Source organism: Chelonoidis abingdonii, chromosome 2, assembly GCF_003597395.2.
Source record: "Chelonoidis abingdonii isolate Lonesome George chromosome 2, CheloAbing_2.0, whole genome shotgun sequence".
NCBI classification, from domain to species: domain Eukaryota; kingdom Metazoa; phylum Chordata; order Testudines; family Testudinidae; genus Chelonoidis; species Chelonoidis abingdonii.
Genome location: NC_133770.1, coordinates 91,080,121 through 91,093,421, shown reverse-complemented (window position 1 = coordinate 91,093,421; position 13,301 = coordinate 91,080,121). Strand labels below are relative to the sequence as shown.

The following is a 13,301-nucleotide window of genomic DNA, read 5'->3' as shown; positions in this document are numbered from 1 at the left end:
ACGTCAGCTGGAGTTATGGATGCTCAACAGTTGTAACATGGATTGTAATGTGGTACAGTCTTAGCTAACGTCTCTATTAATGACTGGGGGAAGGAATGACAGCATGTCAGTGAAATGTGCAGTTGCTACAAAAATGGGCTGGTTTGCAAACACAGGACAGAAAAAGTGGACCTGGAAAGTAAAATAAATATAAGCAGAAAATCTCAAAATGAGATTAGTCTATAGTACATGTAAGCCAACACGTCCGGGGAAAAATAATTAGAAATGCTCACTCAGTGGGAAGCATTAATACTGAAAGAGACCTGCAGTGGCAGTGAGCAGCCAATTAGACTTAAGTTTGCAATCTTATCTGGTAACAAAGCACCTGTTCCATTTTGGGCTGGATACTCCAAGTCATACCACAGAGCCGGAGAATAGTCCTCTACCGTACTGGTGTGACACACACAAACAAATTGTGTCAAACTGAAGAGAATTTATAAATGAACATTACTAATAATTATGGAGCGGAGGTGATATGGAGGTATAAGCAGAACAATACAGAGGACTGACCATGTATATCTTGGTCAAGCAGGACTTGTGGGGATATAAATTCTCCACATATATGAATGATGTAAGCACCAGAGAGCAAAGTAATCATTTAATAATACTTAGCATTTTTATGGTATTTTCAAAGCACCATACATTAACTGATTAATTTATACAACATTCCCCATCCTCCCAGCATTTTGCAGATGGGGAAGGTGAGACAGAAAGGTGAAGTGTCTTGCCTAAGGCCACAGAGAGTCAGGGAAGAGCCAAGACTAGAACTTAAGACCAGATGAATCATAATGCTATACTGGTTTCTTCCAGCCCATGCAGCTTTCCTTGTCAGTGAGGCAGATCAAGGAATAGCTCGGAGTAATGAAGAAGGAGAGAATTTTCGGCTTAACATCAGGAAAAACTTACAGTGAGATGTATTAAGTTGTGGAATAGTCTCCCAGAGCAGATGATAGAAACGCCTGTGATGGCAGCAGTGGGAAGAGGGAAAAAAAACACATGCGAAAGGATACTTGGCTTCTCCAATCCCACTAACTACTTATTTCTGTGGCAGAGTCAGACCCTCTCTCCCAAGATCCTACATTCCCTCCTCCACTGTTGCTCAGTGGTCTGGTTTATGAGCTTTGCCTGAGAGAGCCCAAGGGCATGCCATCTGGTTTCCGGCAGTGCCTCTCTCTCACTTGCTTCGTACACTCTCATTCCTGTTTTAGTCAGTAAGTCAGTCACTTACATCAACTTCTCTGTTCATACACATAAGTAGAAAAACTGGTGGAAGGTTTTAGATTTTTTTGGGCTTCAGAGATTTTTCAAAAGCAAATGGTTAATTTCACATTGTTCATGAAATCTGTGGCACCTTAAAATAATGAACCCTTACTAATTGAGTAGACATCTTATTAGTATTAGTTATGTGAAATGTATCTTCTAATTTAAAATGTTTGAATGTATTAATCATTACTGAAGAATTGACAGTATGAAATGAATTGCTGTACTTGGAGAGCACAGCTTGTAAAAATTGCATATGCTAACCACTTTTCTTAAGCTTCTTTTTTTATTTTCTTAGATGAAAAATATATAGCACCATATTTTCTTTCCATTTTCAAGAACATTTTGAATCAAAGATTTGATGCATTAGTTTGGCAGATGGTAATAGAAAAATTAGCCAAGAAAGGAATATGGCAGGTAAGTTTATTGCTGTATCAGGAATATTAGTTAATCTGCTTATTTTTTCGTATTTTTTCAATAATAAGCTTTGAATTTTCTTAAATTGCTTTTTAAATCTGAAATTATTGTTCCCCTGTGCAAATGTCTTGATTTTTAGAATTAGAAAAAAGAGAAACTGAGTAGAAAATAGTTTTCTAAAATTCTTTCCCTTTTGAAAGGTACACAGTCAACTTCAAAGACTTATGTTTCTTTTTGCTTATTGTGGTTACAAGACACTTCAAATGACTGTAATTGAAAGAAATTAGAGAAAAAAATACTTATCTTAGTTTGCATTTATGGTCTGTTTTACTGTTTCTTTGGTATGACCAGCCAGTCTTCTGATCTGTGTGGGTCTTTAACCCAGCAACAGAGAAGTGGAGAACAAAAATAGGAATATATATGATTGCTAAACCACAAAAACTAGCTAGAAAACTCACTAGCAGGTGTGTAGTGTCTGAAATTAATTTAATTCTCACTTTTGTTAACTGACCAGATTTGAAGTTGATGGTGGTACTTTTAATTCTGAATGATGTAATAACCATCTAGACAGATCATGTAATGCAGTGATACTCTGACTGAGGCTTGTGAGCTGCTAGTGGCTCTTTAATGTGTGTGTTCTGTGGCTCTTGGCAGCACGATATTAAAACACTGTGTAATTTAATTATTAACCAGTCAGGATGCTTTTGCTATGTTGTTAAGCAATTGTAGTTGATACAAGAATAATACTTGGTCAGTCATTTTGCTGTGAAAATGATATACATAAACTAAACATTTCCCCTGTCATACTGCTTAAATATGAATATATAGCACTATAGTAAATGAAACAATGAAGTCACACTACCATGGCTCTTTTGGGTAATGTTGATCTCTAATTTGGCTTCTGAACCACTGAGGCAGTGTTTTCTCAAACTATGGTCGCCATTTGTGTAGGGAAAGCCCCTGGTGGGCCGGGCCGGTTTGTTTACCTGCTCCGTCCGCAGTTCCAGCTGATCACGGTTCCCACTGGCTGTGGTTCGCTGCTCCAGGCCAATGGGAGCTGCTGGAAGCGGTGTGGGCTGAGAGACAAACTGGTCACTGCTTCCAGCAGCCCCCATTGACTTGCAGTGGTGAACCGCAGCCAGTGGTAGCCACGATCGGCCGAACCTGTGGACGGGGCAGGTAAACAAACTGGCCTGGCCCGCCAGGGGATTTCCCTATGCAAGTGGCGACCCCAGTTTGAGAAACACTGCACTGAGGTCTAAGTAGCACTGTTTCCTGCTTCAGAGCACCAGCTGAATCTTAAGCAAACACATGTTGCCGGAGAGATGCTTTTGACACTGAAGATGCTGGAGCATAAACACCATGGCAAATGCTGCAGCCTGTAGTGACTTGTGCCTGATGAGAAGTTCAGGTGGGGAAAAGTGTTTGATTTGGCAAAGGATTTAATGAATGAGAAGAAAAAGGAAGCTTTAGTGTTTTAAGAATCTGATAGGTCATCACAAACGATAGTAATAAAAAATTATATCTGTAGAGAGCACTAGTCAGATTTTTCCCTTTAAATGTTGATGCATTTAAACAAACAACATTTAAAATTAGTATCTGAATGCTTGTAGGCTCATAAATATTTGTTTTTCCTAGTCCTTGATGTTGGTGGCAGCTGAGAGAGGCAAGTTGCCGAGAAATCTGAGTGTCACTCATTTATCACTGAAGGATCTTTTTGAGGTACAGTGCTGTCGCATGTATTTTGTTTAACAAGATGACTGTCTTTTTCTTTTTTTCACAGTCATTTTACTGAATGACTTAATATTCCGTGAATAAGAGTGAGCACAGATTAAACAAACAGTTTGTAAAAATATGTCATCAGTGCGGGTCAAAACATTTGTTAGAATTTTTTCAATGAGCTGTAGAATACACCAATTCTGTAACAAAAAATAAGAGTCTTGTTTGTATCAGCTTTGGTAACCAGCACTATACAATCAAGTTGCTAAATCAGTTGTGAGAGTGTGGCAGCTGCCTTTACCCTCAGATGACATATCCATAGATTTGCTGTTCCCTTCCTGGTGAAATCTCACAGATTCTGCTGCATTTGAGGCCTTTCAAAGCTTTATCGCAGCAGGGAAGGTCTCTGTCTACAAACTCTGCAGTCCTGATCCTGTTTTCGTTGACTTTAATGACCACTTTCCCATTTTCTTCAGCAGTGCAGGATCAGACACTGTCCATAGGTTATCTCAGTTTGAAAGAAACCACAAGAGGGCATAGTTTAACATCCCCTGTCATATGACAGGGACTAATCCAATGAGTTGCAATTGCAAAGGCAAAGCAGGGACTACAGAATCTGTTTTGAATTATGAAACTAGCCATCCATAGGTTTTCTGGTTTTTTTTTTTTTTTTTTAACCCTAAATCAGATCACTTATGTCTCATCTAGCTGTTGTGTACAAATTGTGCAATATGGTGTTAAAAGAGAGGATTAAAAACCTTCTGCTGTGGAATTGTACTGAAGCTGCTGTTGATGTGAGTTTTTACAGTGAGCTTATGCTTAAGGTTCTCTTTGTACTGCTGTTAAATGCCTCATCTTCAGTGATTTGAATTCAGATATTGAAAAGTATAAGAAAATACATAGGTTGGGGACTATAAAGTAAGCTCTGTACAGTTACATTTACCGGCTAAAAGTTTAACCCTGTAGTAGAGTATATCTGATGGAATGTGACAGACTGCCACATATCCTGTAATTCAACAGCACAGTTAGTATTTTTACTGTACATCCTTGAAACTGGGGCTGTTTTTTACTCACATTAGTGGAAAGCTGTTCCATGGATGGTGCAGGGAAGAGGAGAAGCCCTGAGAAGGAAGGGAAGACAAAACTAAATGTAAAGATGTTTAACCACATCAGCTAATCGTAGCTTTTAGTTGCCAAGGAAAAAAATTATCTCTGTTTAATGTGAATGGATTAGAGGACTTTTATAAAAGGCCCATGATCTAGGAGCCATACTTCGAAGATGGACGAACTGAAGCCTACAGATAGAGAGATGCTGGTAAAAACCTTATAAGGCTGTGTTCCTTACTAGCATGATCATCATTATGAAATCGTCATGTTCCTATTACGCCTCTGGCGTTTAGGGCAGCAACAAAGCTCCTCCACTCCTGTTTGTTTCTGGCAAGTCTTTCAGTGGTTCCCTAGCTGTGCCCTAGGTTTTTCAGCTCGGCTTCCACAGCAATTCATTATGCTGTTTTCGGGCAGCCTCGTTTTCGCCTGCCTTCAGGTCTCCATCTTATTGCTACTCTGGTGATGGAATCGGTTTCTGTCCGAAGCACGTGACTAATCCATCCCCTGGCAATGATGGTGCTCAGATCTTCTTGGCTGCACTGTGTCAACAGATCTTGGTTTGAGATTGTTGTGGGCCAAAAGATATGGAGGATTTTTCTGAGGCAGGTTATATGGAATTAGACATGTCATACTTTGTCATTCCCCAGCATTCTGCACTATAAAGTAGTGTTGAAAGTATGCAGCTCTGATAAATCTTGAGTTTGGTTTTGGTGTTGTAGTTTGATGATTTCCAGACTGTGTTTAAGCTCCTGAAGGTGTTCCTGGGTGTACTGATTTTTGTTCCGGATGTTCTGACTTGTTCCACTGTCCTGGCTGATGGTGCTGCCAAAGTATATGTGAATGTTTCTACATTGGTGAGAACATAATCCTCTATCCGTACTGGTGCTGGTGAGGCAATATTAAAGGTCATGGTATCTGTCTTATTGCGGTCGATTTTCAGTACTGATTTGCTGTCTGAATGCATTGGGTCAAGTTGTGTTTTTTTTTGTATGTGGTGTTGGGTATGTGATAGGAGAGCGACATCATCTGCGAAGTCCGGGTCTTCAAGAGATGAGAAGAGTATCCATTTAATGCCTCTTGGCATGTCTTCTGTTGTGTGGTGCATTACCCAGTTGATGGCAGTGTTGAAGAGGATTGCAGACATGACACACCCCTGTTGTACTCCTGTTTTGACTTCAAAACTGAGCTCGCTGTGATCAACACTGCATGTAAAGTTGAAATAGAAGCTTTTGATGACATTGGTTAACAGAAAGGAATTCCATGTGCCTGCAGAATGTGCCATAGGCTGGTCCTGTGAATGCTATCAAAAGCCTTCTCAAAGTCTATGAAACCTATGTAGAGTTGCCGTTGCCATTCTAAGCACTGTTCTGTTATGGTTCGTAGAGTGAAGATCTGGTCTGTGCATCCAAGCCCTTTCCGAAAACCAGCTTGCTCTTTTCTCAGAATGGTATCAGCTGCCTCTGATATACCCTGGACTATAATCTTGCACAATACTTCGCTTGGCACAAATAAAAGTGTGATACCACGCCAGTTATTACAGACACCGAGAGTTTCTTTCTTCGGTATCTTCGCTGTAGCCCCATTGGTCCACTCATCTGGCACTTTTTCCCTTTTCCAGACTGATGTAAATAGAGGTGCCAGGATAGATGCTACTAATTTAGGATTTACCTTGAACAATTCTGCATTCAAGTTTGTCCTTGCTAGGAACTTTCCTGTTTTTAAGGATTTGATGGCTTGAATGATCTCTTCCTTAGTTGGGGTGTCTGTGTTGATATCAAGATCTTCTTCTGCCTCCTGGATATTTCCTTCCTCTTTAGGTGGCTCCTGTTCAGCAATTCTTTGAAATGCTGTGTCCATTTCTTGTTCTTTTTTGGTTTCTCAGTGCATTTCTTGATCTTTTTTGGTTGTTAGTAGGTGTCCTTGTTTGTTCCTGATGAGAGTGCTTGTTGGTGTCTGCCATTTACCACTGATAAGCTGTGTCATTTTGTAGACGGTTCCTTGTTCACCACAAGCAGCTGCATCCTCTGCTTGTGTTGCCAGGTTATCAATATAATGCTGTTTGTCTGCTCTCACAAAGCATTTGACCTTCCAGTGTGCCTTGCTATACTGCTATTGGTATTTGTCCTTTAGCTTCTGGGATTTTGTGTCTAAAACTTTTTTCTTCAGGGCTTGTCTGGTTTCTGTGGCATTCCATGTGCTGGGTGTAATCCACTCCTTCATTCCTTCTCTTTTGCCAGTAGCCTAGACAGGCTTCACTGCTGTGTTTATAAATTGCTGTTACTTTGTCCCACTTCTTGTTGATCTCCTCATCTGCATTCCCCTCCTCTTCATCAAGGTCTGCAAGTGCTTGAAACCTGTTCTTTAACTGCAGAACGAAGGCTTTCTGTATTTTGAGGAACTTTAGCTTGTCAATATCATAACATCTATGTCCCTTGTTTGGTGGACCCACACTTCTCAGTTTTAGCTTGATGGAGGCTGTCACAAGGTGCTGGTCACTGCCAACAGCTGCACCCCTTCTCACTTTTCACATCTGTCAGTGAGTATCTCCATTTGCCATTGATCATGATATGGTCAATCTGGTTCTTATCTCTGCCATTTGAGAACACAGTGTCAGCTTGTGAATTTCACGGTTTAAATAGGGTACCGCCGATGACTAGGTCATTCATATTACAGAAATCAACAAGCCTTTCTCCATTTTCATTCGTAGTGCCACACTCATGTATTCCCATTGCTTTTTCGTTGTTTGTGTTGTCCTTACTGACCTTGGCATTCAGGTCTCCGATGACAATAGTTAGGTCATGGCGTGATACACTATAGGCGGAGTTAGAGAGTAAGGTAGAATTTGTCCTTTATTTCTTCGTCACTGTCATAACACTGAATCAGGGTGATATTGTGAGAGCCAGACTGAAACGGAAACGTAATAAGTCTGCTGCTGATGGATTTCCATTCAAGCAGGGAATGCTCTGCTCCCTTCTTCAAAAGGATGGCAACACCTTCATGGTGTTGTCCATCATCCCGTCCTGAAAACCGCAGAGTTTCTTCTGAGGCTGCTGTTAATCTTCCTGATCCCATCTATCTACTCTCGCTGACACTCAGAATGTGTAAGCTGTAGCATCTCATCTCTGCTGTGACCTGAGCTAGATCCCCTGCTTCGTACATTGTCTGTACGTTCCAAAAACCAAGTTTGGTTTTTGTCTTGGTGTTGAGCACTTCAGTCTTCATGCCAGTGGCTTCCTTTCGGCTTTGACCACTGACAGTCATACGGTTCATTGACTCCTGAAGGCTATCACATACAGTTCTCCATCGCTTTATCCGTAATGTATTTTGTTTTTTATGAAACAGGATTGTTAGCTGTGTGCTTAACTCCCAACCTGGGGAACCAGGGTATCTGTTTTGTTTGGCCCCTTCCCCACAGACCAATCCGACATGAACCTACTAAGAGCAAAAAGCCCCTGGAGATCATTAGAGCACGAAAGCTGTTTCACCGTGACAAGACATGGACACCAGAGGACTGAAAGTACACAGTGTTAAGTTTAATCTAACTCTAATACTACCAATTTTTGGTCCTGAAATTGTCCCATGGAATTTTGGTATATGTGGAAGAGTATAAAAAAAAAAAATCAAGATGGAAAATTCCCAAATGTTGTTTTCCTTTGGACAAAATAAGAGGGAAAAGTGCCTTTTTCTGCTGGAGTTTTCAGTGCTGCTTTTATTTTTGCAGGTGTATATAGTATTTTCACTTTGGATTTTGCACATACAGTAACTCTTGCAAATCAGAATTCTTTTGGCTTGAGAGCTCTTTGTGGCAGAGTTGGAGCAGAACAGATCCCTGAACCTGGTCTGGGGCTCTAGTTGCTGCTGTAATACAAATATGTGTAATTAAATTTAATATTGGATAAGGCAAGTGGCCAATATTTATTCATTTGCTTTGCCTTTGTAACACTGAATTCCCAAGTAGTCAAAACTTTGCCTGAGCTGAAAAGGTAACAAGACTAAAAAGATGATTTCTTTCACATACGTAAAATAATATCTCTCTCTATTTCTTTGTTATCAGAAATATGTCCTGTTTGGTCATTATGAGAGAATGGAGAGGGTACCAGAGTTGGTGGAGTGGCTGATCACCATTGGAGCAAATGTTGGGAGCATTGGAGCGTACCCACTTCATGCAGTCATCAACCTCTGTATCAAAGCAAGTGAGTGGCATCCCATGTCAGCATAAAACAAAAGCGACTGTAGTCAACCTGCAGAGAATTTGCAGATAAAGCTCTCATTTAACAATCTAAAGTAAGCTCAAATCCAAAATAATCTTCCATAGCTTTAGTCTTCTTTTTTTTTTTTTTTTTTTTTTTTTTTAAAAGAGTAATTACTTGAACTGTGTGTCCAGTTCATGTGTACCTGGGAGTCCTGTGAGCTTAATAATGACCCTCTCTTCTTTGATTCAACCCTGAAGTGTAAGTGATGTGACCATCTCAGACCCTGAATGTGTCAACTCTGAGAAACCTGTCTGGGGATCAGGGTACATGTTTAAAATTTACGGGCCAAATTCAGAGCTGCACGTGTTAGGGCAAAATTTGGTTGTTTATCTCCAACAATGCAGCTGGCACTTGTCACCATTTGTTGCTTGGTATTTTACACTATACTTTCCTCTGTCACCCTTAACTTTTAAAGAGAAAGTCTTTGATAGCTTGTCTGCCCATCTTTGGCAGGGGTGCGTGGGAGCAATAATACTTCCCCCTATCCTGTCCTAACAGGACAAAGTGTGCTGTTTAATAACACGTGGTTTTAATTTATAATCATTTCAGAAGGGAACCATCTTTTCACATGGCTACTAGATGAGATACCAGACTTGAAGGGTAGGATCAACCAGCAAGACCAGGATGGTTGCACAGTCTTGCATGTTGTGGCCTCTCATTCCAGTGGATATCCTATGAAACGTATGTAATTCAAAAAGGACTTTTTCATCAGCATGGGCTTTTGTTTTTTATGGCGAAAGAAAAAAACTCCAAACATTGATATTCTTTATTTCATGCAAAGAAGGAGAATGACAAAAGACTTGCAGGCTCAATGTGCATTTATAACTATAGCAAATATAGCAGAACTTAAAAAATTATAGGGCACTGCTTTGGTGGACAATTTTTGTCATTTTGCATAGTTATTCTGTGTAAAGTCTTTATTTTAGTTGGTGGATTAAGATTTAGCCACAACTTGCTGCAACGTATTTATATTTTTCTTGATCCATTTATGTATTGTTGCTCTCAGAAATTAAAAGAAAATTAGGCCTCAGACTAGTCTGTGTTTTTTCTCACTTGCAGAGGATTACCAGATAAAAACTTCCCTTGATGTCAGTAGCAGTGTATCTTGGCTTAGACATGTAAACTTTAGAGAGCTGCTTTTCTTGAGCATTCTTGTGGGGGTCAAATAGCCCTGCCATCTCTGTGGATGCTTTTATCTTATAACTATAGAAACCTAGTTTGCTTTTTATTTGCATTTCCTAATAAATCCACTGGGTGGAGACATGAAGTAAGCATCAGTCCTGAAGTTACCCTAGGCTTTTTGTTCATTAAACACAATGGCATTCTGGGGCCTCCCTGTGTGAGTCTCATTCATACTATTTAATTTAGTTTTGCCGTAAAGGAGTCACATTTCTTCTCTCACAGCTATTCCATCTGTTGCACAGCAAGCACAGTTCTTGCAAAGCAGATAATGGAAGACATTTCAGAGCCATCTTGCTGACAAAACTCAGTTAAAATAACATGAATGGCAAGGCACATGTATATAAAAGCAAGAGAACTGTGTTGTGTGTGCCAAGGTGTCTCACTTCTTCCCATCCTTTTCTTCTCCAAGTTTTGCCTGGTATTCTAGCAAGTGCGACACGTACAGCGATTCAAGTTGTTAAACTTGCAGTTGTGTCCGAGGAAAGTGGAAATAATCTGATGCAGCTTTCCTAGCAATCATTTTATGCTCCTTTCACTTGCCTGGCTGGTCCTTTGATTCTCCAGTGCTCCTCCTCACTGTTCTTTGACTATGATATATAGCACGTGTTCAGCTGTTTGAGGCAAAGAGAGTACATCTCCTTCTATCAGGGTTGCACAATGCCTATCATAATGGAATGTGACAAAGTGAGACAGGAGTATAGGGCCTTGTGGTATATTAAAGATATTGTGTCAAGCATCAAATCAGAATATATATTTTGGGGTTTGGCCAATTGTGTGTGTTCTGCAGTGTTTTAGAGGCAGTTATATTAGGATACTAACTTCCATTGAAGAGAGTGGTAGTACTGTCATATTTATCAAAATGGAGATAATGTATGCGACAAGGCTTGTTATTAGGTAATCATATTTTTATGCCACTCCTGATACGAAAAAAACCCTAGTGACTAGCTATGGTTTCATGCTAAGTACCTTAGATACTTTTGAACACGCTTTCCTCTTTCACCAGCCAACCCACCAAACCAAAAAAACCCCCAAAAACATAAAACCCAACATCAAAAATACATCCCCCCCAAATCCCCAAAACAAACTGATAAAATGCATTGTTTTCTCTAAGGACCAACTCCAAGTATAACAGCTTCTATAAAATTGAGCTGTTCTTTCTTTAGTTAAAAACATTTGAAACCATGGCAGTGATTTTTCTTTCATTCTGGACAAGAGGATAGTGCTAACTCTCTACTGTATTTATTTTATGTTTCAGGTCAGACAGAAAATGTGCAGATGCTCCTAAATGCTGGGGTGGACCCCACTATTCCAGACACACAAGCAAGGTGTGCCGCAGATATCTTGAAAAAAAACAAAAACTTCAAGGCAGTAGATATAATCAACAGTCACTTAGCAAGACATGCTGCTTCCTCTAAGGAATCACCAGGTACTGATTGCTTTCCTCATTTTAAATGACATTCTTCATGTACAGATATGTTACACTTCTCATAGGTTGTAATAGGTAAGTTTTTATAGGGTTCTTCTCTGGTGGAAGTATATCAAAGTGTGCTATTTTTGTCACCCTTCCTCCCTTTTGTCCTCTGCATCAAGTTAGACATCTTGTCCATGTCTGCAAAGGCCCCCGCTGACATTTCCAACTTCTTACTGCACCGTCCTGAAGCCTCTCCGCTCTGCTGGTGATGCCTTTTTGATGCCCTGTTGTCTGCTTCTCCCACAGCCACCTCTGTGTTTTATTTTCAACTGCCTTTGATGCACAGAATGCCCCTTTAGCCTTGACCTGCTGAATTATTACTTTGGCCTCATACAGATTCCTCCTTAAGTCTTGCTGCTTCTGTGATGAATCCTAGCATCGTGGTTTTTATTAAAAAAAAAAAAAAAAAATTCTACCACCAAGTTGTTTACGTCCAAACTGAATTATTGCTGCAACTGTTGTTTGTTTCACATTCCTTCCCCTCTCTAATGTTAGTCAGCCCCTCTCATTGCCTCCTATGCAAAAAACAGTTCCCAGTCCTGGGAAACACTTATGTGCTTAGCTTTGAGCATCAGTGAGACTACTCATCTGCTTAAAGTTACATATGTGCTTAAATAGTTGTAAAAACTCTTTTGGGTCATGTCTTCCTGTTTATAATAAAGTGTCCACTGTGCTTCTGGGTGCTGTAGAAATGATAACCTTCAATTTTTTATAGTCCTAAAATTGCAATGGAATGAGATGCAATGGCTTATCATTTGTGCCAGTTATTATGTGATCATTTTGTGAAGCTGAGGCTAAGACTAGAGACTAAGGACTCATTCTTGTTCTCTGTTATGTGTAAATGCAGCTATTGTGCCTCTTTTAGCCCGTTCTGTAGCTGATTTTTCCAGGATTGGAACTCAGTTTGACCTGTCATCAGTGAACAGGCTCAAATGCTGTTGGGAACTGCCAAAGTAAATTCACTTAGATGTCTGGATGAAGAAGACACACATAATTACAGTATAAAATTAATAAAACAAAAATCATATCTGATTAGGATCTAACACTCTAGAGCAGTACCCTACCATTCCATAACGTTAGCAACTGGAAAGAAAACTGGATCTTTTTTGACTGTTCTCCTTTCAATAAAGGAAAACATCCTGACCTGTTACCTCCATCTGCCATGGAGCAAGAAGGACCGAAAGGATGAGTTCTGCTGCTGGTATTCATAGCCTAACCCCTACACTTTGTCTCCTGATCTTTTTGTACTCTTCTAGTCCTCATTTCCTTTTTTCACGTACATGTTCCAGCTGGAAGAAGAAGAAGAGAGAAATGATAATGAGAGAGAAAATAAATTCAGATGAAACTCATTACAGATTAGCCAAGTGAGAATTAAAGGATCTAATTCCATTTCTCCACTAAGATTGATTATCAGGTCCCATTATTAGATCCTATGTTACAGAGACTGCTTTTTAAAAAAATAGTACCAATTTGCAAAATTAGGTATTCTGTAATGGGTCACATAGTCACTAGTGCAACTCAGCTGGGCTTTCTATAACAGAAAAACTTGGAGAATATTTAGGGAAAGGATCCTGTGAGAAGAAGCATTTGGTGTCCAGTAGCACTACAGCTATTTTCAGCACTTCAACCAATACAAAGATGAAATTCCAGATGTCTTCAGGTTGATCTGCTTGAGTATCTTTGAAATGTGTTCTACTGTACCTGCTTTATAGACTAGCATGCATACTGCCCCTTCAGTTTCCCATGCCTGTTTCAATGGCCATGCAGTGTAGATATGGTGGAGTTTTGGGAATGGGGCCTCTTATATTTGTAGAGCTATTTTTTTTTTTTTTTTTTTTTTTTTTTTTTTTAAC

The 13,301-nt window shown here is 39.8% G+C and overlaps 1 protein-coding gene across 2 annotated transcripts in view; it reads left to right on the top strand.

The window, feature by feature from the left end:
* TRANK1 (tetratricopeptide repeat and ankyrin repeat containing 1) overlaps positions 1–13,301 on the top strand; it is an 82,989-nt gene that overhangs the window by 20,071 nt on the left and 49,617 nt on the right. For both annotated transcript variants that reach the window (XM_032783768.2, XM_032783769.2), the window contains 5 exons: positions 1,598–1,716; positions 3,355–3,438; positions 8,597–8,735; positions 9,345–9,476; positions 11,233–11,403. In XM_032783768.2, coding sequence (XP_032639659.1) covers positions 1,598–1,716; positions 3,355–3,438; positions 8,597–8,735; positions 9,345–9,476; positions 11,233–11,403 — 645 coding nt within the window. The remainder of the gene's footprint in view (positions 1–1,597; positions 1,717–3,354; positions 3,439–8,596; positions 8,736–9,344; positions 9,477–11,232; positions 11,404–13,301) is intronic.